Raw genomic sequence first — 27,099 nt, 5'->3', positions numbered from 1 at the left:
TCATTTCAAGAAGTTAGCCCTATTGAGAAATATTTCTAGGGCTCGTTTTATGTCTCTGTTTCTGAGGCTATAGATAAAGGGGTTCAGCATGGGAGTAACTACTGCATATATGACTGAAGCAACTATATATTTGTCATTGGAGTCCCATAATGAGGAGAAAAAGTAAACACCAGCAAGTGTCCCATAGTATAAAGATACCACAAAGAGATGAGAGCCACAAGTGGAGAAGGCTTTAAAGAGTCTCTTAGTGGAGGGGACCCTCAGGACGATGGTCCCTATATGAATATATGAGCCCAAGATGATACTCAGAGGCAAGATGAACAGCATTCCTCCTTCAGTAAAGATGACCAGCTCATTGATGGAAATGTCTGAGCAGCTCATCTTCAGGAGGACAGGGAGGTCACAGAAGAAGTTGGGGATGGTATTTTCAGCACAGAAATACAGTTGGACCAAGAGGAGGGTGTGCAACAGTGCATGGATACAACAGAAGAACCAGGACACAGCTACCAATGAGATACACAGCTCCTGCCTCATGACAGTGGTGTAGTGAAGTGGCTGCCATATGGCCACGTACCTGTCATATGCCATCACTGCAAGAAGGAAGTTGTCAAGACAGCCAAAAAGTATGAAAAAATACATCTGGGAAAGGCACTCCACGTAGAGGATAGATTGTTGCTGAGTATGCATGTTCATGAGCATCTTAGGGATGGTAACAGATGAAAAGGAGACATCAGTGAAGGCCAAGTGGCTGAGGAAGAAGTACATGGGGGTGTGCAGGCGAAGGTCCAGCCTGATGAGCAGGATGATGAGCAGGTTGCCCAGCACCGTGGTCAGGTACATGCCCAGGAACAGGGCGAAGAACACGCCCTGCTGCTCTGGCCGGATGGGGAGCCCCAGGAGGAGGAACTCAGACACACTGCTCTGGTTCTCCCTCTTCATTCTCTTCTTAATTTCTGCTGAAAAGTGGAGAATGTGGGAAATGTCAGTGAACATTCCATAATATCATAATGTCCTTTTTAGTATGAAAATTCTTACTTTTTGCTACCTTTCTCTTTATTTCTCCTAATTGTTGGTGAATGAATCAGTCTGTCCCATTCTGGCTTTCTTAATGCATCACACCCTCACATTAACCAAGTCTCTTTCCAAAAAAACCAAAGGATATTATTCTTTATTCAATAAATATTTATCAAAAAACAGCTTCATCCCATATTAAGCACATAATAATGAACAAGACATGAGAAGTCTCCATGTTTAGGGAGTTTGCACCTTTATATTAAGCGGGGTTCAAACCAGATGTATAGAACAGTGTTTTGGACTTTGTAGGAGAGGGCGAGGGTGGGATGATTTGGGAGAATGGCACTGAAACATGTATAATATCATATGTGAAACGAATCGCCAGTCTAGATTCGATGCATGATACAGGATGCTCGGGGTGGTGCACTGGGATGACCCAGATAGATGGTATGGGGAGGGAGGTGGGAGGGGGGTTAAGGATGGGGAACACCTGTACATCCGTGGTGGATTCATGTTGATGTATGGCAAAACCAATACAATATTGTAAAGTAATTAGCCTCCAATTAAAATAAATACATTTATATTAAAAAAGTGAATGGAAATAAAAACAAAAGTAAACAAGTGGGATCTAATTAAACTTTAAAGGTTTTGCACAGCAAAGGAAACTACAAACAAGGTTAACCTCAGACAACCCTCAGAATGGGAGAAAATAATAGCAAATGAAACAACTGACAAAGGATTAATTTCAAAATTATAGAAGCAGCTCATACAAATCCATACCAGGAAAACAACCCAATCAAAAAATGGACAAAAGACCTAAACAGACATTTCCCCAAAGAAGACATACCGATGGCTAATAAACACATGAAAAGATGCTCAACATCGCTCACTGTTAGAAAAATGCAAATCAAAACTATAATGAAATATTACCTCACACTGGTCAGAATGGCCATTATTTAAAAATCTGCAAACAATAAATGCTGGAGAGGGTGTGGAGAAAAGGGAACCCTCTCACACTGTTGGTGTGAATACAAATTGATACAGCCACTATGGAGAACAGCATGGAGATTCCTTAAAAAACTAGAAATAAGACCACCATGAGACATACACCCTGAGGAAACCAAAATTGAAAAAGACACATGTAACCCAATGTTCATTGCAGCTGTATTCACAATAGCTAGGACATGGAAGCAACCTAGATGTCCATCAACAGATGAATGGATAAAGAAGCTATGGTATGTATATACAAAGGAATATCACTCAGCCTTAAAAAGGAACGCATTTGAGTCAGCCCTGATGAGGTGGATGAACCTAGAGCCTATTATACAGAGTAAAGTAAGTCAGAAAGAAAAACAATCATCATATACTAATGCATGTATGTGGAATCTAGAAAGACGGTACTGATGAGCCTATTTGCAGAGCAGCAGGAGAAGGGCATGGCAACCCATTCCAGTATTCTTGCCTGGAGAATCCCATGGACAGAGGAGCCTGATGGGTTATAGTCTATGGGGTCACAGAGAGTCGGACATGACTGAGCAACTATACACAGCACAGCACATTGGAAATACAGATGTTGAGAACAAAATTATGGACACGGCTGGGGGTGGGGTGAAGGAGAAGGTGGGAGGTAGGACGAGAGTAACATGGAAACATACATTCAGTTCAGTTCAGTTCAGTTGCTCAGTCGTGTCCGACTCTTTGTGACCCCATGAATTGCAGCACACCAGGCCTCCCCGTCCATCACCAACTCCCAGAGTTTACTCAAACTCATGTCCATTGAGTCGGTGATGCCATCCAACCATCTCATCCTCTGTCATCCCCTTCTCCTCCTGCCCCCAATCCCTCCCAGCACCCGGGTCTTTTCCAATGAGTCAACACTTTGCATGAGGTGGCCAAAGTATTGGAGTTTCAGCTTCAGCATCAGTCCTTCCAATGAACACCCAGGAGTGATCTCCTTCAGAATGGACTGGTTGGATCTCCTTGCAGTCCAAGGGACTCTCAAGAGTCTTCTCCAACACCACAGTTCAAAAGCATCAATTCCTCAGCGCTCAGCTTTCTTCACAATCCAACTCTTACATCCACACATGACCACTGGAAAAACCACAGCCTTGACTAGACGGACCTTTGTTGGCAAGGTGATATCTCTGATTTTCTTTTTTTTTTTTTTTTTTTTTTGTTTCTTGTAACATTTTTTATTCAGTCTTTTTTTTTTTTTAATTTTATTTTATTTTTAAACTTTACATAACTGTATTAGATTTGCCAAATATCAAAATGAATCCGCCACAGGTATACATGTGTTCCCCATCCTGAACCCTCCTCCCTCCTCCCTCCCCATTCCATCCCTCTGGGTCGTCCCAGTGCACCAGCCCCAAGCATCCAGTATCGTGCATCGAACCTGGACTGGCATCTCATTTCATACATGATATTTTACATGTTTCAATGCCATTCTCCCAAATCTTCCCACCCTCTCCCTCTCCCACAGAGTCCATAAGACTGTTCTATACATCAGTGTCTCTTTTGCTGTCTCATACACAGGGTTATTGTTTCCATCTTTCTAAATTCCATATATATGCATTAGTATACTGTATTGGTGTTTTTCTTTCTGGCTTACTTCACTCTGTATAATAGGCTCCAGTTTCATCCACCTCATCAGAACTGATTCAAATGTATTCTTTTTAATGGCTGAATAATACTCCATTGTGTATATGTACCACAGCTTGCTTATCCATTCAATATGTTATCTATGTTGGTCATAACTTTCCTTCCAAGCAGTAAGCATCTTTTAATTTCATGGCTGCAGTCACCATCTGAAGTGATTTTGGAGCCCAAAAAAATAAAGTCTGACACTGTTTCACATGTAAAATAGATAGCCAATGGAAATTTGCTGTATGACTCAGGGAACTCGAACCAGGCCTTGGTAACAACCTAGAAGGGTGGGAGGGGACACTGGTTTACCTATGACTGATTCATCTTGATGTTTGGTAGGAACAATGCAATACTGTAAAACAATTATTCTTCAATTAAAAATAAATAAATATGTTAAAAAATGTGAAAAGGGCACCAGGTCAGAGGTATCAGTCATTTCCTCATCAAAAGGATGTGTGAGTCCCTAAACTGAAAGAGAATTGCTAAAGCTTTGTCATAGGCTTTCAGTATAATTGGCTGCATCCTACTTGCTTTGAGTCACTTAAAATTCCCTGTTATCAAAAAGTGTCCAGGGACTTCCCTAGTGGTCCAGTGGCCAAGACTCCACTCTACCAATGCAGGAGGCCTGGGTCCAATCCCTGGTCAGGGAATTTGATCCCATATGCCTCATCAAAGAGTTCACATGCCACAACTAAAGAAAAAATCCCACATGCCACAACTAAAAGGTCCTGCATGCTGCAACCAAGACCCAGCACAGCTATATAAATTAAAAACAAAAAAAGTGGTCTCCAAGCCAACAATAACAACAGTACCAAGCACTATTCCAAGTGTTTTACATGTACTTTCAAATTAAATCTTCATGATAACTCTAACAAATGAGTATTATTAAACACATTTTAATCATAAGAAAGGAGAAGTATGTAACATTTACTTTGCTTTTTATTTTTTGGCTGCTCTGGGTCTTTGTTGCAGTTGGCGTGCAGACTTGGTTTCCTGGCAGCATATGGGATCTTAGTTCCCTGATCTGGGATTGAACCTGCATCTCCTGCACTAGAAGGCAGATTCTTAACCACTGGATCACTGAGGAAGTCTCAAGTGTGCATTACTTAAATGTGCAAAGATACACACCATTAAGTGCAACAGATGGAATCACAACATATGTCTCTCTGTCCAGAATCCATCTCTTAACCACTCTGCATAGAAAGTATATCCTCATTAATTAGAATTTTCAGAGAAGCTATGTTATGTTAGCTACCTTTCTCTAATATGTTCCTAACTCAAAGAAAAATTTACCACTCATATTTCCATATTATACAGTTTACAAAGGACTTTCACATGGATTTTAACCTCTCAAAGCAATAATTATATATTTAGGGACTGCTTAGTTACACAAGGCAAATGTTATGTCCTCATCTTATAGATGTGAAAACTGAAGCTAAAGAGATAAATGACTTACCTAAGGTGACTCAGCTCTTTCATGGTGGATTCCAGGTTTAATGTTTCTTTGCAAGTTAGGTTACATGTAAGGATTACTAACCACATGGAGCTAAAGAGGGAATCAAGACTGTCATTCTCCCTGAAGTAGGGGAGCAGGACAATGAGTTCCCATTAGAGACTAAGAGGAAAGAACAAATTTGACTCCATATTGGATCTATTTAATTTACTTTGACATTTGTATTCTATTGTTTTTGCTACAAGCTAAGAATGTTGCCCAGGAACTTCCCTGGTGGTCCAGTGGCTGAGACTCCAGGTCCCCAATGGAGAAGGCCTGGATTCAATCCCTGGTCAGGAACTAGATCCCATGAAGATTGAAAATCTCATGTGCCATAATGAAGACCCAGCATGGTTAAATAAACAACTAAAAAAAAAAGAAAGTTGCTTATAGCCTTAAATATATAAAGGCTAGCCCATTCTCAAGGCTCTGTTCTTTAAAGGATAATACTTTTCTATTCATATAGGGATTAAAAAGTTGCAGAACAGAGAATAGCATTTGTCTTATTGGAGGTTTACGGGAACATCTTGACCTGACCTAAGGACAACTGCAAAAACACAGGATTCAGACATGAAGAAGTTTGCAACAACCAACCACATCCCCTTCCCTTTCAGTATAAAAGAAGCCTGAATTCTAACTAGGGGAAGATGTTTCCTTGGAACACCACCTTTTCAGCCTGCTGGCTTTCCAAATAAAGTCATTTTTTCTTGCCCTAAAAATTTGTCTCTCAATTTATTGACCTGTCATGTGGCAAGCAGGTTTATTGAGCTTGGACTCAATAACAGGTCCATGAACTCTATCAGGGGCACTGAATTTTTTTTAATTCACGGCCACCAAAGAAGACAGTGACTTGATCCTTATGGGGAAGTGTGGCTGCTCACCAACACACATTGGGTCAGTCCTTGTCGAGAAACCAGAAGAAAGCAAGATGACAGGAACCAAACAGCAACCTTGATTCAAGTAGGATCTTGTGAAAGAGGCAGCGGGCCATCAGCCCTGGAAAGGTCAGACCCTGATCTTGAAGTATGACATGGGGCCTTTGGATGAGCCTGTTGTCTTCTTTTACCAGACAATGGTGAAAGAGGAAGCTCCGTGACACATCCATGGGGTTTGGAGTAACATAATAAAAATATCTCCTTGTTAATGAGTACCAATTATGTGCCAGGCTTGGTGCTGAATAATTTGTATGTATTGTCTCATTTAATCCTCAAAATATCACTGTGAAGTAGGAACAGTTATTTCTTCTTTGCCAGGGAGGATTCTGAACCTCAGAGAATTGCAATCACTTCCTAAGACCATAAAAACATTTAAGGGCCAGACTGAGAATTAGGCTCTGATCTGACACAGTGCAGACCCTGAACTCATATCCGTTAGTATGTGGCAGCTACCCACGGGTTTTGGAAATGCACGTGAACCTTCCCCATTCATTGCAGTGTTACGGCTACTGTTGAAGGACAGTTAAGGGAATATTTGGGCTCATGGGGTGAATCAAAAGCCCCTAAAACTTGCACATGAAACACACATTCATGTGCACACTTAAAACACTGATTTGCAATTTCTTACCACTTGTGACTTATAGGGCAGTAACTATGGCTTATAGATCAGTTACCCAAAGATTAATAAAAATAAATTCACAAAGAATATGTGAGATGAAGCTTGGGGCTGGTGCACTGGGATAACCCAGAGGGATGGTATGGGGAGGGAGGTGGGAGGGGGGTTCAGGATGGGGAACACGTGCACACCCGTGGTGGATGCATGTTGATGTATGGCAAAACCAATACAATATTGTAAAGTAAAAAAAAAAATAATAATAATATAAAACAATCCATATAACTATACACAAACACTTGTATAATCTCAGCACAAACATAAAACAACCAGTAACTCATAAAAATCACATATCAGATGTAAATGCTAACTCTGAATAGAGACTCATACATGCAAACACACATATTAAATAACAAAAAAACACAAGGTCACACATATCACACAGAAATCATCCAAGAAGCACACCATGGCACAGACAGGCCTCTTCACAGTCAGGCAACAAACAACATGTATGGTCACACACCGTCATTGAAAAATGAAATGCTCCAGGGCTTTCCTGGTGTCTCAGATAGTAAGAATCTGCCAAGCAGGAGATACAGATTTGATCCCTGGGTGGGGAAGATCCCCTGGAGAAGGAAACAGCAACCCACTCCAGTATTCTTGCTTGTAGATTTCCATGAACAGAGAAGCCTGGTGGGCTACAGTTCATGGGGTTGCAAAGAGTCCGATGCGATTGAGCGATTTTCACTTTCAGCCCCCACTGATATATACCCGATCAGGTGAAGGCAGTCAATGAGTGAGACACTCAGGCTCCATTCACTAAGAAGAACTACCCAATAGATAATGTGCTGTGCTGTACTTAGTTGCTCAATCATGTCTGACTCTTTGAGGCCCCATGGACTGCAGCCCACCAGGCTCCTCTGTACTTGGGGGTTCTCCAGGCAAGAATACTGGAGTCCATTGCCATGCCCTCCTTCAGGGGATCTTCCCAAGCCAGAAATCAAACCCAGGTCTCCCACATTGCAGGTGAATTCTTTATCAACTGAGTCACCAGGGAAGGCCCCAATGAACACTACCTGTAGATAAAATGTAGAGTAAATACACACGCACACACAACTCATGAAGAAAACATACATATATCCACATTAAGGAGCAAAGAAACACCACACAGACCCATGTGGGATGGTACGCAGACTTCCAGACACAGACACACCTTGCCCACTAGAATTCCCAGCTCCCTCTGTCCTGTGCCACTCCTTAGTGAGTTCAGGCACTGTCTAATCCAAGCAATTTCCCAAGTCTTGAGCTTCTGATGAGAACACCAGAAACAAAAAAGTAAGAAGGAAGCCTCTGTGAGCCCATAACCTCCTGAGCTTCCTGTGTCTGTTCTTGAACTCTAGAGCTACAGGCAGGAGGAGACTATTTTACAAGCCTCAGAGAGGATTCCAAGACGTCCCTCAGCTCCCAGTTGAGGAAAAAGTCAAAGTTGACTAATTGCCTCCAATCCCTACCAGACCTTGGGGAGGAGCCTGTGCAGGGCCTGAAGGGGCTGAGCTTCTAAAGCCACCTGAGAGGGTTCTCCAGACCTCAGGGATGCCCTGGGCTCCTCTCTGCCTGCTCCAAGTTCCAGCTGGGAAGTAGGAATGGCTTAGTCATCCTCCATGACTAATGCTGCCAATGCACTGGGTCAGTTTTCCCCAACAGTATAGAAAGTCTGGCTCCTGCAAACCCTGACACCACTTACACTTGCTACCACATGAGCACAAATCTAGCTTTGACTTCACATCCTGCAGGAACCTTCTCTCCCTTGGGAAAGACTCCAGAGCATGGAGGGGAGCCTTTCTAGAGAGTGTAGAGGCAGGAGATTGAGTCCTTGGGCTCATCAATCGGAAGAACTGGGTCTGGGCTATGCCAGTTAACTGTTGGCCCTAAGCAAATTAAGTGCAGCCCTGCTTCATCAGCTGTAAAGTGCAGATAATAACCGCATTGTCATCTTGAAGTTATTATTGCGATTAAGTGGGATGATTCATGTTAAAGCACACTGTAAGTGCAACATAAACATCAGCTCTTGACATTATTACCTCTGTGTCTTCCAAAAATATATAACTACATCTAGGATCATTGACACTGATATAGGACTCATATTGAAAGATGACTGAATTAACTGATCAATGAATTCTGATTTAATCTATTAATCCAATTCTTCTTAGTAAAAACCTTGCCCAAGATCCTTGAAATGACTCATATGATCATTTATAATGTCTTCTTAACTTCTTAGATCTTTGCATATGAATCAAATATTTTTCTACCATAGGCTTCAGTTCAGTTCAGTTCAGTCACTCAGTCGTGTCCGACTCTTTGCGACCCCATGAATCGCAGCACGCCAGGCTTCTCTGTCCATCACCAATTCCCGGAGTTCACTCAGACTCACGTCCATCGAGTCAGTGATGCCATCCAGCCATCTCATTCTCTGTAGTCCCCTTCTCCTCTTGCCCCCAATCCCTCCCAGCATCAGAGTTTTTTCCAATGAGTCAACTCTTCGCATGAGGTGGCCAAAGTACTGGAGTTTCAGCTTTAGCATCATTCCTTCTAAAGAAATCCCAGGGCTGATCTCCTTCAGAATGGACTGGTTGGATCTCCTTGCAGTCCAAGGGACTCTCAAGAGTCTTCTCCAACACCACAGTTCAAAAGCATCAATTCTTCAGCGCTCAGCCTTCTTCACAGTCCAACTCTCACATCCATACATGACCACAGGAAAAACCATAGCCTTGACTAGACGAACCTTTGTTGGCAAAGTAATGTCTCTGCTTTTGAATATGCTATCTAGGTTGGTCATAACTTTCCTTCCAAGGAGCAAGCGTCTTTTAATTTCATGGCTGCAGTCACCATCTGCAGTGATTTTGGAGCCCAAAAAAATCAAGTCTGACACTGTTTCCACTGTTTCCCTATCTATTTCCCATGAAGTGATGGTACCAGATGCCATGATCTTCGTTTTCTGAATGTTGAGCTTTAAGCCAACTTTTTCACTCTCCACTTTCACTTTCATCAAGAGGCTTTTTAGTTCCTCTTCACTTTCTCCCATAAGGGTGGTGTCATCTGCGTATCTGAGGTTATTGGTATTTCTTCCGGCAATCTTGATTCCAGCTTGTGTTTCTTCCAGCCCAGCATTTCTCATGATGTACTCTGCATGTAAGTTAAATAAGCAGGGTGACAATATACAGCCTTGATGTACTCCTTTTCCTATTTGGAACCAGTCTGTTGTTCCATGTCCAGTTCTAACTGTTGCTTCCTGACCTGCATATAGATTTCTCAAGAGGCAGGTCAGGTGGTCTGGTATTCCCATCTCTTGAAGAATTTTCCACAGTTTCTTGTGATCCACACAGTCAAAGGCTTTGGCATAGTCAATAAAGCAGAAATAGATGTTTTTCTGGAACTCTCTCACTTTTTCCATGATCCAGCGGATGTTGGCAATTTGATCTCTGGTTCCTCTGCCTTTTCTAAAACCAGCTTGAACATCAGGAAGTTCGCGGTTCACATATTGCTGAAGCCTGGCTTGGAGAATTTTGAGCATTACTTTACTAGCGTGTGAGATGAGTGCAATTGTGCGGTAGTTTAAGCATTCTTTGGCATTGCCTTTCTTTGGGATTGGAATGAAAACTGACCTTTTCCAGTCCTGTGGCCACTGCTGAGTTGTCCAAATTTGCTGGCATATTGCGTGCAGCACTTTCACAGCATCATCTTTCAAGATTTGAAAGAGCTCAACTGGAATTCCATCACCTCCACTAGCTTTGTTCATAGTGATGCTTTCTAAGGCCCACTTGACTTCACATTCCAGGATGTCTGGCTCTAGGTCAGTGATCACACCATCGTGATTATCTGGGTCGTGAAGATCTTTTTTGTACAGTTCTTCTGTGTATTCTTGCCATCTCTTCTTAATATCTTCTGCTTCTGTTAGGTCCATACCATTTCTGTCCTTTATCGAGCCCATCTTTGCATGAACTCTTCGCTTGGTATCTCTGATTTTCTTGAAGAGATCTCTAGTCTTTCCCATTCTGTTGTTTTCCTCTATTTCTTTGCATTGATCGCTGAAGAAGGTTTTCTTATCTCTTCTTGCTGTTCTTTGGAACTCTGCATTCAGATGCTTATATCTTTCCTTTGCTTTTTGCTTCTCTTCTTTTCACAGCTATTTGTAAGGCCTCCCCAGGCAGCCATTTTGCTTTTTTGCATTTCTTTTCCATGGGGATGGTCTTGATCCCTGTCTCCTGTACAATGTCACGAACCTCAGTCCACAGTTCATCAGGCATTCTCTTGATCAGATCTAGGCCCTTAAATCTATTTCTCACTTCCACTGTATAATCATAAGGGATTTGATTTAGGTCATACCTGAATGGTCTAGTGGTTTTCCCTACTTTCTTCAATTTCAGTCTGAATTTGGCAATAAGGAGTTCATGATCTGAGCCACAGTCAGCTCCTGGTCTTGTTTTTGCTGACTGTATAGAGCTTCTCCATCTTTGGCTGCAAAGAATGTAATCAATCTGATTTTGGTGTTGACCATTTGGTGATGTCCATGTATAGAGTCTTTTCTTGTGTTGTTGGAAGAGGGTGTTTGTTATGACCAGTGCATTGATCCTATGCTAGTTTTGTAAATCAATCCAGTTGTTGGGTTTGTGACCAATTACCTGTGTCTAGCACTTCTGGGTTAGCTTGGTGAATATCTCCACTCCAAGGCTCTAATTGGTTGGCCCTGAGGAAATTTACTTCAAAAGAAAAATTATAGTCATGTTCAGGTCACTGTTGATATCACTAAATGGACTACCTTCATGTGGCCAATTAATAATTCCTGCTCTGACCCTGGCCATAAAAATATTTTCTTCTATTACTCAAGCTCAATCAGAACAACAAGCAAAGTTTCAGCCAAGGAATAAAATCTCCCACAATTATGGGATGGATTTATGTAAATAACACCAGGCTATGGTAATTTAAGCTTAAAGCCTCCTCTATGTAGTGAACAATTAAATCATACTAAGGATAATCAGTCTAGTAATACTAGGAAACTAGGCTGTGTACCTTATGGACAATGCCAATATGTAATTTCCCTGAAAGATAAGGATTGGTACAGAGTAAACTAAGATGACCTGGGATATACTGGGCTGCACCTAATGGATGCTCTTAGCTGAATTCTTACTTATGACTGCTAGCTATATTATTTGTATGGAACCTGTTTTACAAAATGTCTGTTTCTTACACTTAAAAAAAAAAGACCTTTAAGAGTGAGAATAAAGTGTTTGTATCTTTATGTCTCCTGTCAGTGGCCACCAGGGTTATGGTAGACAGCCCAAACCTACTTCCACACCTTGGTCCCTAAACATATATATTCTGCACACAACACCACACAATGGTCAGAACTAGTGTCTTAGTGCCCTCCTGGTCAGTTACCACACAGGGCTATTAATAAAATATGAGGAACTGAGAATTTATTTTGAATACTTGAGAAGAAAGGCATGAATATCCCTAAAGGTAAATTCTTTTTTTTAATACAGTAATGACAAGAAGGTCATTTGATTATATAGAAATATACATTGAGAAGACACAAATGTCTTGCTATGGTAACTTGTAGGTATGAACTCACTCTTTATGATTGTGAAGGAAAAGCATCTTGTATGTACTTAATCAAATCAAGAAACGAGTTCTGTAAGGCTCTATAGGGAAATATTGTCTAAAACATTTTCACGTCCTTTTCTTGAAATCCTTTCTGTCTCTTGTGGGGTCCGGGACCTCTTAGTGACAGTAGCTAATTTTTGCTACCTTGTATGTGTGTGTTCTTGGTGGCTCAGTCATGTCCCACTCTTTGTGACCCTAGAGACTGCAGGTGACCAGACTCCTCTGTCCATGGGATTTTTCAGGCAAGAATACTGGAGCAGGTTGCCATTTCCTATTCCAGGGGATCTTCCCAATCCAGGGATCAAACCCATGTCTTCTGGGTCTCCAGCATTGACAAGCAGATGCTTTACCACTGTGCCACCTGGGAAGCCCCTTTGCTACCTTAGGGCCTAGCTAATTCATATGGATAGATATGGGTTAAAAATATTTCTATATTTTTAAAAATCTATAAAACTTAAAAAAATTTAGAATATAAAACAAAGTGCAATTATTAGTTTTAGGATTACAATTAGTATCATTGGGGCCTATAGATATGGCTATAAGATCAGATATTTTTCTCTTCCATTAAATGGTAGCAAAAATTAATTCAGATACACTTAGTTTAGTTTGAAAGCCTGCTAAAAAATATAAGAAATAACAAATAATAGTCAGCTATCATTGAAATGGCAAAAACAGGATGCATACCCACAGAAAGGAAAGAAAAAATAAGAATGCCTGGCCAACTGGGTCATTAGGGAAAATTATGGAGTATCTGAAAACCCTCAAATATTTATCTGTGGACAGTGTCTCTGTGTAATGTTTGCCAGTGTTTTTTCATCTTCATTTCCAGTTTAGATAAGCCATGGTGGCACCATTTCTGTCATTAAAATTGCTCAGTAAGAGTAACAGTCGAACCCCCTCACCCCTTAAGGTAGTTTAAAAGAGTAAATGAGTTGAAGCACATGATGTGCTTAGAACATTATCTGTGTTAGTCACTTAGTCATGTCCGACTTTTTGTGACCCCATGGACTGTAGCCCACCAGGCTCCTCTGTCCACAGGATTCTCCAGTCAAGAATACAGGAGTGGTTTGCCATTTCCTTCTCTAGGGAATCTTCCCAAGCCAGGGATTGAACCTATGTTTCCTGCATTGCAGGCAGATGCTTTACCATCTGCGCTACTAACATTGTCTGGCATTTTGTTTATTATCTTTTTATTGTTTACAGACACCACTTTCAGCTGCTCACACATGCATACACAATTTGTTTCATTACCGCTGTTGTCATTATCGTGTTCATGCTCAGTCATATCTGACTGTTTGTGACCCCATGGACTGTAGCCTGCCAAGCTCCTCTGTCCATGGGATTTTTCAGGCAAGAATTCTGGAGTGGGTTGCCATTTCCTCCTCCAGGGGATCTTCTCCACCCAAGGATTAAACCCATGTCTCCTGTGTCTCCTACATTGCAGGCAGATTCTTTACCTGCTGAACCATTGGGAAGCTCACAGTTACAATTACCATTGTAGGTAATGACAATTCCATGTTGTTAAATCCAAATGTAGGCATCTTTGACTCTATCTTTCATGCTCCTCTCATTTCCAATTAGTCAACAACTCCTGTTGATCCTAACTTACAGCTAATCACAGTCTACTGAATTTTTACTACTTTTCCTGCCATTATCCTAATCTCAGTTCAGTTCAGTCACTCAGTCATGTCTAACTCTGTGACCCCATGGACTGAAGCATGCCAGGCTTCCCTGTCCATCACCAGCTCCTGGAGTTTACTCAAACTCATGTCCATTAAGTCGGTGATACCATCCTACCATCACATCATCTGTCATCCCCTTCTCCTCCTGCCCTCAATCTTTCCTAGCATCAGGGCCTTTTCCAATGAGTCAGTTCTTCTCATCAGGTGGCCAAAATATTGGAGTGTCAGCTTTAGCATCAGTCCTTCCAATGAACATTCAGGACTGATTTCCTTTAGGATGGACTGGTTGGATCTCCTTGCAACCCAAGAGACTCTCAAGAGTCTTCTCCAACACCACAGTTCAAAAGCATCAATTCTTTGGAGCTAAGCTTTCTTTACAGTCCAACTCTCACATCCATACATGACTACTGGAAAAAACATGGCCTTGACTAGAAGGACCTTTGTTGGCAAAGTAATGTCTCTCTTTTTGAATATGCTGTCTAGGTTGGTCATAGCTTTTCTTCCAAGGAGTAAGCGTCTTTTAATTTCATGGCTGCAGTCTCCATCTGCAGTGATATTGGAGCCCCCCCCAAATAAAGTCTCTCACTGTTTCCATTGTTTCCCCATCTATTTGTCATGAAGTGATGGGACCAGATGACATGATCTTAGTTTTCTGAATACTGAATTTTAAGTCACCCTTTCACTCTCCTCTTTCACTTTCATCAAGAGGCTCTTTAGCTCTTCTTCATTTTCTTCCATAAGAGTGGTGTCATCTTCATATCTGAGGTTATTGATATTTCTCCTGGCAATCTTGATTCCAGCTTGTGTTTCATCCAGTCCAGCATTTCTCTCTATGTACTCTGCATATAAGTTAAATAAGCAGGGTGACAATATACAGCCTTGATGTACTCCTTTTCCTATTTGGAACCAGTCTGTTGTTCCATGTCCAGTTCTAACTATTGCTTCCTGACTTGCATACAGATTTCTCAAGAGGCAGGTCAGGTGGTCTGGTATTCCAATCTCTTTAATAATTTCCACATGAGAATTTTTACACACTGCCGCTGCTAACTGCTGCTAAGTTGCTTCAGTCGTGTCCGACTCTGTGCGATCCCATAGATGTCAGCCCACCAGGCTCCGCCATCCCTGGGATTCTCCAGGCAAGAACACTGGAGTGGGTTGCCATTTCCTTCTCCAATGCATGAAAGTGAAAAGTGAAAGTGAAGTCGCTCAGTCGTGTCTGACCCTCAGCGACCCCATGGACTGCAGCCTTCCAGGCTCCTCCATCCATGGGATTTTCCAGGCAAGAGTAGTGGAGTGGGGTGCCATTGCCTTCTCCATATTACACACTATGAATTATTAAATTTCATCTTAGCTATTTTTATGACTTTATTTATCTAAAACAATACACCACACACCTTGATTTAAACTTAAATGTAAGGAATTTTATTCTAAAGAAAGTAGCAGAGGGAGGAGCCAAGATGACGGAGGAGTAGGACAGGGAGAACACTTTCTCCCCCACAAATTCATCAAAAGAGCATTTAAACATTGAGTAAAATCCACAAAACAACTTCTGAATGCCGGCAGAGGACATCAGGCACCCAGAAAAGCAACCCAACTCTTCGAAAGGAGGTAGGAAAAAATATAAAAGACAAAAAAAGAGACAAAAGAGGGAGGGACGGAGTTCTGTCCCAGGAAGGGAGTCTTAAAAAGAGAGAAGTTTCCAAACACCAGGAAACCTTCTCACTGCCAAATCTGTGCTGAGCTTTGGAAGCACAGAGGGCAACATAACAGGGAGAAAAATATAAATAAACAATTAAAAATCGCAGATTGCAAGCCCTACGGTAACTCCCCCAGTGGAGAAGCAGCGCAGACGCCTGCACACGCCATTAGCAAGCGGGGGCTGGGCAGGGAAACGCGGCGCAGGCTGCATTGCTTAGAGTAAGAATCTGGCCCAAATGTCCTGAGCGCTATCTGAGCGAAATAATTTGGGCTAGAAAACCAGACTGTGGGATATCTACCACGCGAAAAGCCAGCCCTAACCTAAGACACCGCCAGGCCTGCGCACGGAACAAAGGACTGAACAGAGATAGCCGGCTGCAGACCTTCCCCCTCCGGTGACAGGCAGCCAGAGCCGGAAGGGGGCAATCACAGCCCCAGAGAGACACTATCTATAAAACTGTAAGCAGGCTTCTTTGCTAACTAAAACTTCTTGGGGGTCTGGACGGTCAACATCTGCCTGAGAAGGTGCACCGGTTTTACACCCAGATAACCGAGTGGCGGGGAGGCGATAAGTCGTAGCATTGGCGCTCACCAAACACCTCATTACCTGAGCTGCTCGGACCTGGGAAGAGCACAAAATGCAGGCCCAACCGAGTCTGTGCCTCTGAGGACTACCCGAGTGCCTGAACCTGAGCGGCTTGGACCTGGGAGCTCAGCCCAGGGCCGGCCTCTGATTGTTCCCGGCGGAACAACCTGAGCAGTGTGGGCAGGGAGGCTACACGCGCCCTGAGCGGGGGCAGACCCAGTGTGGCTGAGGCACTGCGAGTGCACGCCAGTGTTATTTGTTTGCAGCATCCCTCCCTCCCTCCCCACAGCGCGACTGAACAAGTGAGCCTAAATTAAAAAAAAAAAAAAAAAAAGTGTCCTCCACCGTCCCCTTTGGGTCAGGGTGGAAACCAGACACTGAAGAGACCAGCAAACAGAAGAAGCTATAACAGAGGGAAACGCCTTGGAAGCTACAGGCAATAGATTAAAACCCTGTGGTTACTACAGACTACATAGGAAGGAGTCTATAGATCTTGGGAAATATAAGTTGGACCAAGGAACTAGCCAAAAATGAACTGAACCCACAATACTCACAACAAAACCAGAGAAAGACCTAGATATATTTTTACTATTTTTACGATCAATCTTTTTTTCTTTTTTTTTAATTTTTTTTAAAAAAATTTTAAGTCCTCTAGTGTCCTTTTTCACTTTTATAACCTATTACTTTGCAAAAAAAAAAAAAAAAGACCCTATTTTTTTTCTTCTTCAGCAAACTTCATATATATATTTTATATTTTTTGACCGTGTTTTGTTTTTTTTTTCTTTTTCTTCTTTTCTTTAACATTGTATTTTTGAAATTCCAAACTCTACTCTAGATTTTTAATTTTAGCCTTATGGTATATGTTATCAATTTTGTACCTATAGTTTTTTTTATAATCTCTGTGACATTTTTTTCCCCCTCTGTTTCTTTCTCTTCTTCTTTTATAAAACATTGTATATCTGCAATTCCAAACTCTACTCAAGATTTTTAATTTATGCTTTTTGGTATTTGATATCAATTTTGTACCTGTATTTTCTTTATAATTTTTGCGACATTGTTTTTGTTGGTTTGTTGGTTTTCTCTCTTAATTTTTCTTCTTCTTTTTTTTTAACATTGTATTTTTGAAATTCCAAACTCTACTCTAGATTTTTAATTTTTGCTTTTAGGTATTTGTTACCAATTTTGTACCTTTAAGAACCCAATCTTCAGGACCCATTTTTCACTAGGGAATGAGATTACTGGCTTGACTGCTCTCTCTCCCTTTGGACTCTCCACCAGGTCGCCTGTATCTCCTCCCTAACCCCTCTCTACTCTATCCAACTCTGTGAATTTCTGTGTGTTCCAGATGGTGGAGAACACGTAGGGAACTGATTGCTGGCTGGATCTGTCTCCCTCCTTTTCATTTCCCCCTTTTATCCTTCGGGCCACCTCTGTCTCCTTCCTCCTTCTCTTCTCTGTATAACTCCGTGAACATCTCTGAGCAGTCCAGTTGTGGAGTGCACATAAGGAAGTGACTACTGGCTAGCCCACTCTCTCCACTATTGATTCCACCTCATCTCATTTGGGTCACCTCTAACACCATCCTCCCTCTTCTCTTCTCCATGTAACGCTGTGAACCTCTCTGGGTGACCCTCACTGTGGAGAAACTTTTCATCTTTAACGTAGATGTTTTATCAATGGTGCTGTATAGAAGGAGAAGTTTTGAGACTACTGTAAAAATAAGACCGATAACTGGAAGCAGGAGGCTTAAGTACAAACCCTGACCCCAGGGAACTCCTGACTCCAAGGAACATTAATTGACAGGATCTCATCAAACGCCTCCATACCGACACTGAAACCAAGCACCACACAAGGGCCAACAAGTTCCAGGGCAAGACATACCAAACAAATTCTCCAGCAACAAAGGAACACAGCCCTGAGCTTCAAGATACAGGCTGCCCAAAGTCACCCCAAAACCATAGACATCTCATAACTCATTACTGGACATTTCATTACACTCCAGAGAGACGAAATACAGCTCCATCCACCAGAACATCGACACAAGCTTCCCTAACCAGGAAACCTTGACAAGCCACCTGTACAAACCCACACACAGCGAGGAAACACCACAATAAAGAGAACTCCACAAACTGCCAGAATACAGAAAGGACACGCCAAACTCAGCAATTTAAACAAGATGAAGAGACAGAGGAATACCCAGCAGATAAAGGAAGAGGATAAATGCCCACCAAACCAAACAAAAGAGGAAGAGATAGGGAATCTACCTGATAAAGAATTCCGAATAATGATAGTGAAATTGATCCAAAATCTTGAAATTAAAATGGAATCACAGATAAACAGCCTGGAGGCAAGGATTGAGAAGATGCAAGAAGGGTTTAACAAGGACTTAGAAGAAATAATAAAGAGTCAATATATAATGAATAATGCAATAAGTGAAATTAAAAACACTCTGGAGGCAACAAATAGTAGAATAACAGAGGCAGAAGATAGGATTAGTGAATTAGAAGATAGAATGGTAGGAATAAATGAATCAGAGAGGATAAAAGAAAAACAAATTAAAAGAAATGAGGACAATCTCAGAGACCTCCAGGACAATATTAAATGCTACAACATTCGAATCATAGGGGTCCCAGAAGAAGAAGACAAAAAGAAAGATGACGAGAAAATACTTGAGGAGATAATAGTTGAAAACTTCCCTAAAATGGGGAAGGAAATAATAACCCAAGTCCAAGAAACCCAGAGAGTCCCAAACAGTATAAACCCAAGGCGAAACACCCCAAGACACATAGTAATCAAATTAACAAAGATCAAACACAAAGAACAAATATTAAAAGCAGCAAGGGAAAAACAACAAATAACACACAAGAGAATACCCATAAGGATAACAGCTGATCTTTCAATAGAAACTCTTCAAGCCAGGAGGGAATGGCAAGACATACTTAAAATGATGAAAGAAAATTACCTACAGCCCAGATTATTGTACCCAGCAAGGATCTCATTCAAGTATGAAGGAGAAATCAAAAGCTTTTCAGACAAGCAAAAGCTGAGAGGATTCTGCACTACCAAACCAGCTCTCCAACAAATACTAATGGATATTCTCTAGACAGGAAACACAAAAACGGTGTATAAATTCAAACCCAAAACAATAAAGTAAATGGCAACGGGATCATACTTATCAGTAATTACCTTACACGTAAATGGGTTGAATGCCCCAACCAAAAGACAAAGACTGGCTGAATGGATACAAAAACAAGACCCCTACATATGTTGTCTACAAGAGACCCACCTCAAAACAGGGGACACATACAGACTGAAAGTGAAGGGCTGGAAAAAGATTTTCCATGCAAATAGGGACCAAAAGAAAGCAGGAGTAGCAATACTCATATCAGATAAAATAGACTTTAAAACAAAGGCTGTGAAAAGAGACAAAGAAGGACACTACATAATGATCAAAGGATCAATCCAAGAAGAAGATATAACAATTATAAATATATATGCACCCAACACGGGAGCACCGCAGTATGTAAGACAAATGCTAACAAGTATGAAAGGGGAAATTAAGAATAACACAATAATAGTGGGAGACTTTAATACCCCACTCACACCTATGGATAGATCAACTAAACAGAAAATTAACAAGGAAACACAAACTTTAAATGATACAATAGACCAGTTAGACCTAATTGATATCTATAGGACATTTCATCCCAAAACAATGAATTTCACCTTTTTCTCAAGCACACATGGAACCTTCTCCAGGATAGATCACATCCTGGGCCATAAAGCTAGCCTTGGTAAATTCAAAACAATAGAAATCATTCCAAGCATCTTTTCTGACCACAATGCAGTAAGATTAGATCTCAATTACATGAGAAAAACTATTAAAAATTCCAACATATGGAGGCTGAACAACACGCTGCTGAATAACCAACAAATCACAGAAGAAATCAAAAAAGAAATCAAAATTTGCGTAGAAACGAATGAAAATGAAAACACAACAACCCAAAACCTGTGGGACACGGTAAAAGCAGTCCTAAGGGGAAAGTTCATAGCAATACAGGCACACCTCGAGAAACAAGAAAAAAGTCAAATAAATAACCTAACTCTACACCTACAGCAACTAGAAAAGGAAGAAATGAAGAACTCCAGGGTTAGTAGAAGGAAAGAAATCTTAAAACTTAGAGCAGAATTAAATGCAAAAGAAACAAAAGAGACCATAGCAAAAATCAACAAAACCAAAAGCTGGTTTTTTGAAAGGATAAATAAAATTGACAAACCATTAGCCAGACTCATCAAGAAACAAAGGGAGAAAAATCAAATCAATAAAATTAGAAATGAAAATGGAGAGATCACAACAGACAACACAGAAATACAAAGGATCATAAGAGAGTACAATCAACAATTATATGCCAATAAAATGGACAACGTGGAAGAAATGGACAAATTCTTAGAAAAGTACAACTTTCCAAAACTCGACCAGGAAGAAATAGAAAATCTTAACAGACCCATCACAAGCACGGAAATTGAAAGTGTAATCAAAATTCTTCCAGCAAACAAAAGCCCAGGTCCAGATGGCTTCACAGCTGAATTCTACCAAAAATTTAGAGAAGAGCTAACACCCATCCTGCTCAAACTCTTCCAGAAAATTGCAGAGGATGGTAAACTTCCAAACTCATTCTATGAGGCCACCATCACCCTAATACCAAAACCTGACAAAGATCCCACAAAAAAAGAAAACTACAGGCCAATATCACTGATGAACATAGATGCAAAAATCCTTAACAAAATTCTAGCAATCAGAATCCAACAACACATTAAAAAGATCATACACCATGACCAAGTGGGCTTTATCCCAGGGATGCAAGGATTCTTCAATATCCGCAAATCAATCAATGTAATACACCACATTAACAAATTGAAAAATAAAAACCATATGATTATCTCAATAGATGCAGAGAAAGCCTTTGGCAAAATTCAACATCCATTTATGATAAAAACTCTCCAGAAAGCAGGAATAGAAGGAACATACCTCAACATAATAAAAGCTATATATGACAAGCCCACAGCAAACATTATCCTCAATGGTGAAAAATTGAAAGCATTTCCTCTAAAGTCAGGAACACGACAAGGGTGCCCACTTTCACCATTACTATTCAACATAGTTTTGAAAGTTTTGGCCACAGCAATCAGAGCAGGAAAAGAAATAAAAGGAATCCAAATTGGAAAAGAACAAGTAAAGCTCTCACTATTTGCAGATGACATGATCCTCTACATAGAAAACCCTAAAGACTCCACCAGAAAATTACTAGAACTAATCAATGACTATAGTAAAGTTGCAGGATATGAAATCAACACACAGAAATCCCTTGCATTCCTATACACTAATAATGAGAAAAGAGAAAGAGAAATTAAGGAAACAATTCCATTCACCATTGCAACGGAAAGAATAAAATACTTAGGAATATATCTACCTAAAGAAACTAAAGACCTATATATAGAAAACTATAAAACACTGGTGAAAGAAATCAAAGAGGACACTAACAGATGGAGAAACATAACATGTTCATGGATTGGAAGAATCAATATAGTGAAAATGAGTATACTACCCAAAGCAATTTATAGATTCAATGCAATCCCTATCAAGCTACCAACGGTATTCTTCACAGAGCTAGCACAAATAATTTCACAATTTGTATAGAAATACAAAAAACCTCAAATAGCCAAAGCGATCTTGAGAAAGAAGAATGGAACTGGAGGAATCAACCTACCTGACTTCAGGCTCTACTACAAAGCCACAGTTATCAAGACAGTATGGTACTGGCACAAAGACAGAAATATAGATCAATGGAACAAAATAGAAAGCCCAGAGATAAATCCACGCACATATGGACATCTCATCTTTGACAAAGGAGGCAAAAATATACAATGGATTAAAGACAATCTCTTTAACAAGTGGTGCTGGGAAAACTGGTCAACCACTTGTAAAAGAATGAAACTAGAACACTTTCTAACACCATACACAAAAATAAACTCAAAATGGATTAAAGATCTCAACGTAAGACCAGAAACTATAAAACTCCTAGAGGAGAACATAGGCAAAACACTCTCCGACATACATCACAGCAGGATCCTCTATGACCCACCTCCCAGAATATTGGAAATAAAAGCAAAAATAAACAAATGGGACCTAATTAACCTTAAAAGCTTCTGCACATCAAAGGAAACTATTAGCAAGGTGAAAAGACAGCCTTCAGAATGGGAGAAGATAATAGCAAATGAAGCAACTGACAAACAACTAATCTCAAGACTATACAAGCAACTCCTACAGCTCAACTCCAGAAAAATAAATGACCCAGTCAAAAAATGGGCCAAAGAACTAAATAGACATTTCTCCAAAGAAGACATACAGATGGCTAACAAACACATGAAAAGATGCTCAACATCACTCATTATCAGAGAAATGCAAATCAAAATCACAGTGAGGTACCATTTCACACCAGTCAGAATGGCTGCGATCCAAAAGTCTACAAACAATAAATGCTGGAGAGAGTGTGGAGAAAAGGGAACCCTCTTACACTGTTGGTGGGAATGCAAACTAGTACAGCCACTATGGAGAACAGTGTGGAGATTCCTTAAAAAACTGGAAATAGAACTGCCTTATGATCCAGCAATCCCACTGCTGGGCATACACACTGAGGAAACCAGAAGGGAAAGAGACACGTGTACCCCAATGTTCATCGCAGCACTGTTTATAATAGCCAGGACATGGAAGCAACCTAGATGTCCATCAGCAGATGAATGGATAAGAAAGCAGTGGTACATATACACAATGGAGTATTACTCAGCCATGAAAAAGAATACATTTGAATCAGTTCTAATGAGGTGGATAAAACTGGAGCCTATTATACAGAGTGAAGTAAGCCAGAAAGAAAAACACCAATACAGTATACTAATGCATATATATGGAATTTAGAAAGATGGTAACAATAACCCTGTGTACGAGACAGCAAAAGAGACACTGATGTATAGAACAGTCTTATGGACTCTGTGGGAGAGGGAGAGGGTGGGAAGATCTGGGAGAATGGCATTGAAACATGTAAAATATCATGTATGAAACGAGTTGCCAGTCCAGGTTCGATGCACAATACTGGATGCTTGGGGCTGGTGCACTGGGACAACCCAGAGGGATGGTATGGGGAGGTAGGAGGGAGGAGGGTTCAGGATGGGGAACACATGTATACTTGTGGCGGATTCATTTTGATGTTTGGCAAAACTAATACAATTATGTAAAGTTTAAAAATAAAATTAAATTTAAAAAAATTTAAAAAAAAAGGAAGTAGCATATCACATTTGAAAATTCTTTTCTTTTATTTCAGCTGTGCCCCACAGATTGTGGGATCTTAGTCCCCAGCCAGAGATTGATCCTATGCTTTTGGCAGCGAAAGCATAGAGTCCTAACCACAACTCAGTGTCAGTAAATTAAGAAGAAAGAGGAGAGTGAAAAAGTTGGCTTAAAACTCAACATTCAGAAAACTAAAATCGTGGTATCTGGTCCCTTCACTTCAAGGCAAATAGATAGAGAAAAAATGGAAACAGTGAGAGACTTTATTTTTGGGTCCTCCAAAATCACTGCAGATGGTGACTGCAGCCATAAATTAAAAGATGTTTGTTCCTTGGAAGAAAATCTATGGCCAACCCAGACATCATATTAAAAAGCAAGACCTTATATTGCCAACAAAGGTCCATCTAGTCAAAGCTATGGTTTTTCCAGTAGTCATGTATGGATGTGAGAGTTGGACTGTGAAGGAAGCTGAGCGCTGAAGAATTGATGCTTTTGAACTGTGGTGTTGGAGAAGACTCTTGAGAGTCCCTTGGACTGCAAGGAGATCCAACCAGTCCATCCTAAAGGAAATCAGTCTTGAATATTCATTGGAAGGATTGATGCTGAAGCTGAAACTCCAATATTTTGGCTACCTGATGCGAAGAACTGACTCATTGGAAAAGACCCTGATGCTGGGAAAGATTGAAGGCAGGAGAGAAGGGGACGACAGATGATGAGATGGTAGGATGGCATCACTGACTCAATGGACATGAATTTAAATAAGCTCCAGGAGCTGGTGATGGACAGGGAAGCCTGGCATACTGCAGTACATGGGGTCACAAAGAGTTGAACATGACTGAGCGACTGAACTGAACTGAAAGTAGGTGTAACACACAAAAATGCAATATTTTTCAGACCTCTAATCATAGCCAAAATTGCTTCCCTTCTTAGAGAGGAAACATATAATATGTACTATTTTCCTCAGAAAAAGGAAGTCCATGTATGTCGATACTACAGTAAGTCATTAAAATAGATAAGGCAGCAATTTAAGATGTTGACTTAACAAAATTAGAGTTGCTGGTAATGCCAGATTCCAAAGGTTATTAAAAATAGTGAAGACAAGAGACATACCTAAAGCTAAGGCCATGAGTTACAATATCCATGAGGTTGTAAAGTCAGTGGATTCTAGAAAAATAGGCAGGGAACACAATCCAAGTAGAGGAAACCAAAAAGGAGGAAGGACCATTGAAATCAAGGAAAGTTTGATGGGTACCAGAGACAAGGGCGTATCAGTATCAGTTAGCTTTGGCTGCATAACAAACCATCCCAAAACTTAGTCACTTAACAACAATCACTTGTTTACATGACATTTCCATGAGCTGGCGATTTGGGCTGGAACTGTGCTCAGTTGGATGGTGCTTTTGGTCTAGGCTAGGTTCAACTGTTCTCAGCAAAGTGAAAGTCACTCAGTTGTGTCCAGCTATTTGCAATCCCATGGACTGTATAGTCCATGGAACTCTCCGGGCCAGAATACTGGAGTGAGTAGCCTTTCTCTTCTCCAGAGGATCTTCCTAACCCAGGAATCGAACTCAGGTGTCCCACATTGTAGGTGGATTCTTTACCAACTGAGCTATCAGGACTCACTCATACCTCTGTAGTCACCTGCCAGGTCACCTGGGAACAGATTGCTTGATAGCTGGAACACCTTGCTTCTCCTCCATGTGGTCCCACATCTTCACACAGTCCAACTTGGACTGGTTCACCTGGAGATCTCAAGGTTCTGAGAATGGCAGGAACACAATCTACCTGGGCTTAGGACACTCACAACCTCACTTTCACTGAATCTATTAATCAAAATAAGTCACATGTCCTGCCCAGATTCAATGGGTAGGGAAATAAACTCTCACTTGGAAGGAAGGGCTGCAAAATATTGTGGCCCTTTTTGCAATCTACTGCAGTCGCCTACACAATTTTTCAGGACATGTCTCTGAAAGCATCCTTTAGTGGGTAACTGTTACTTGGCAAAAATAATCCCCTTCTTGTAAAGACTTCCCAGGGCCGATTTCATGTCTCTGTTCCTCAGGCTGTAGATAAAGGGGTTTAACATGGGTGTCACCACAGTATGCATAAGCGAATCAATTGTGTCTTTGACTTTGGAATTGTTTGCTGAAGGAAAGAAGTAAATCCTTGCAACAGTCCCATAGTACAAAAACACCACAAAGAGGTGGGAGCCACAGGTGGACAAAGCTTTGCGGATTCTCTTGATGGATGGGACCCTCAGGATGGTGGCTCCAATGTGAATATAAGAGCCCAAAATAGCACTCAATGCCAAGAGGGCAAACACACCCCCCTCAGTGAAGATAACTAACTCATTGAGGGAGGTGTCTGAGCAGGCCAACTTTAAGAGGGCAGCTGGTTCACAGAAGAAATGGGGGATGTTATTGTCAGCACAGAAAGACAGTCGGGACAGAAGGAGAGTATGCAGCAAGGCATGGACACATGAGAAGAACCAGGATCCAGCCACCAGTAAGACACACAACCCCTCCCTCATGATGGTGGTGTAGTGGAGTGGCTGACAAATGGCCATGTACCGGTCATAAGCCATCACTGCAAGAAGGAAATTGTCAAGACAAACAAAAAGTAGGAAAAAATACATCTGTGCTATGCACCCCGCATAAGGAATGGATTGATCTTGAGTCTGCATGTTCACGAGCATCTTAGGGACAGTGACAGATGAGAAGGACACATCAGAGAAGGCCAAGTGGCTGAGGAAGAAGTACATGGGGGTGTGGAGGCGAGAGTCCAGCCTGATGAGCAGGAGGATGAGCAGGTTGCCCAGCACCGTGATCAGGTACACGCCCAGGAACAGGGCGAAGAACACACCCTGATGCTCTGGCTGGATGGGAAGCCCCAGGAGGAGGAACTCAGACAGGCTGCTCTGGTTCTCCCTCCTCATTCTCTTCTTAATCTCTGCTGGGGATAAAAGGAGTAGAAAATATCAAAGACTGAAATATAGTGATTGTTGTCACTGTGGGTACATTACAGCCATGTGCTTTTTTTTTTTTTTGCCTGGAGACTGCATCAAAATTCAGACAAACTGCATATTTTCCTGCTGGAATTTTCTGTCTGCATCCTTCTGGTCACGGAGTGCATGAGATTTCCAGTGGCAAATGAGACTTTCTTTCAAAGGAGACTAATGTAAATATCTTCATTTGTTCAACCATATTCTAGACACTATTCTTAACACTGGGAATAGAACAGAAAATAACATGTAGTCACACACACACACAGACACACAAATCATAGACCTCAGAGACCAACATCCATTCACTTTATGACCTATACTCATTCTAGGTTAAAAACAGTCAGGATTTGTGTTACTTTCAAAAAAACTAACACATACATACAACACAAGACATAAACATCACACCTAGCCTTGAGACAAAGCACA

General features: G+C 41.1%; 1 protein-coding gene across 1 annotated transcript; it reads right to left on the bottom strand.

Moving 5' to 3' along the window:
- LOC102392322 (olfactory receptor 1J4-like) lies at positions 1-26,838 on the bottom strand. Its single transcript, XM_044926314.2, has 2 exons — positions 26,108-26,838; positions 1-940 (listed from the first exon to the last, which is right to left on the bottom strand). The coding sequence occupies exons 1-2, from the start codon at positions 26,602-26,604 to the stop codon at positions 1-3; spliced, it is 1,437 nt and encodes a 478-aa protein (XP_044782249.2). The 5' UTR covers positions 26,605-26,838.
- Positions 26,839-27,099: the final 261 nt, after the last annotated feature.

This window comes from Bubalus bubalis, chromosome 12 (assembly GCF_019923935.1).
Source record: "Bubalus bubalis isolate 160015118507 breed Murrah chromosome 12, NDDB_SH_1, whole genome shotgun sequence".
NCBI classification, from domain to species: Eukaryota; Metazoa; Chordata; class Mammalia; order Artiodactyla; family Bovidae; genus Bubalus; species Bubalus bubalis.
Note: the sequence above shows the minus strand (reverse complement) of the source record. Positions and strands in the feature narration are given on the sequence as shown.

Excerpts from the sequence above, each read along its gene's own strand:
- LOC102392322 (XM_044926314.2), bottom strand. The coding sequence starts at position 26,604 with ATGAGGAGGGAGAACCAGAGCAGCCTGTCTGAGTTCCTCCTCCTGGGG. Across the intron at positions 941-26,107 it reads ACTCTCCTTCTGTCCCGACT|AATGAAGAGGGAGAACCAGA; the intron begins GTCTTTCTGTGC and ends AATTAAGAAGAG.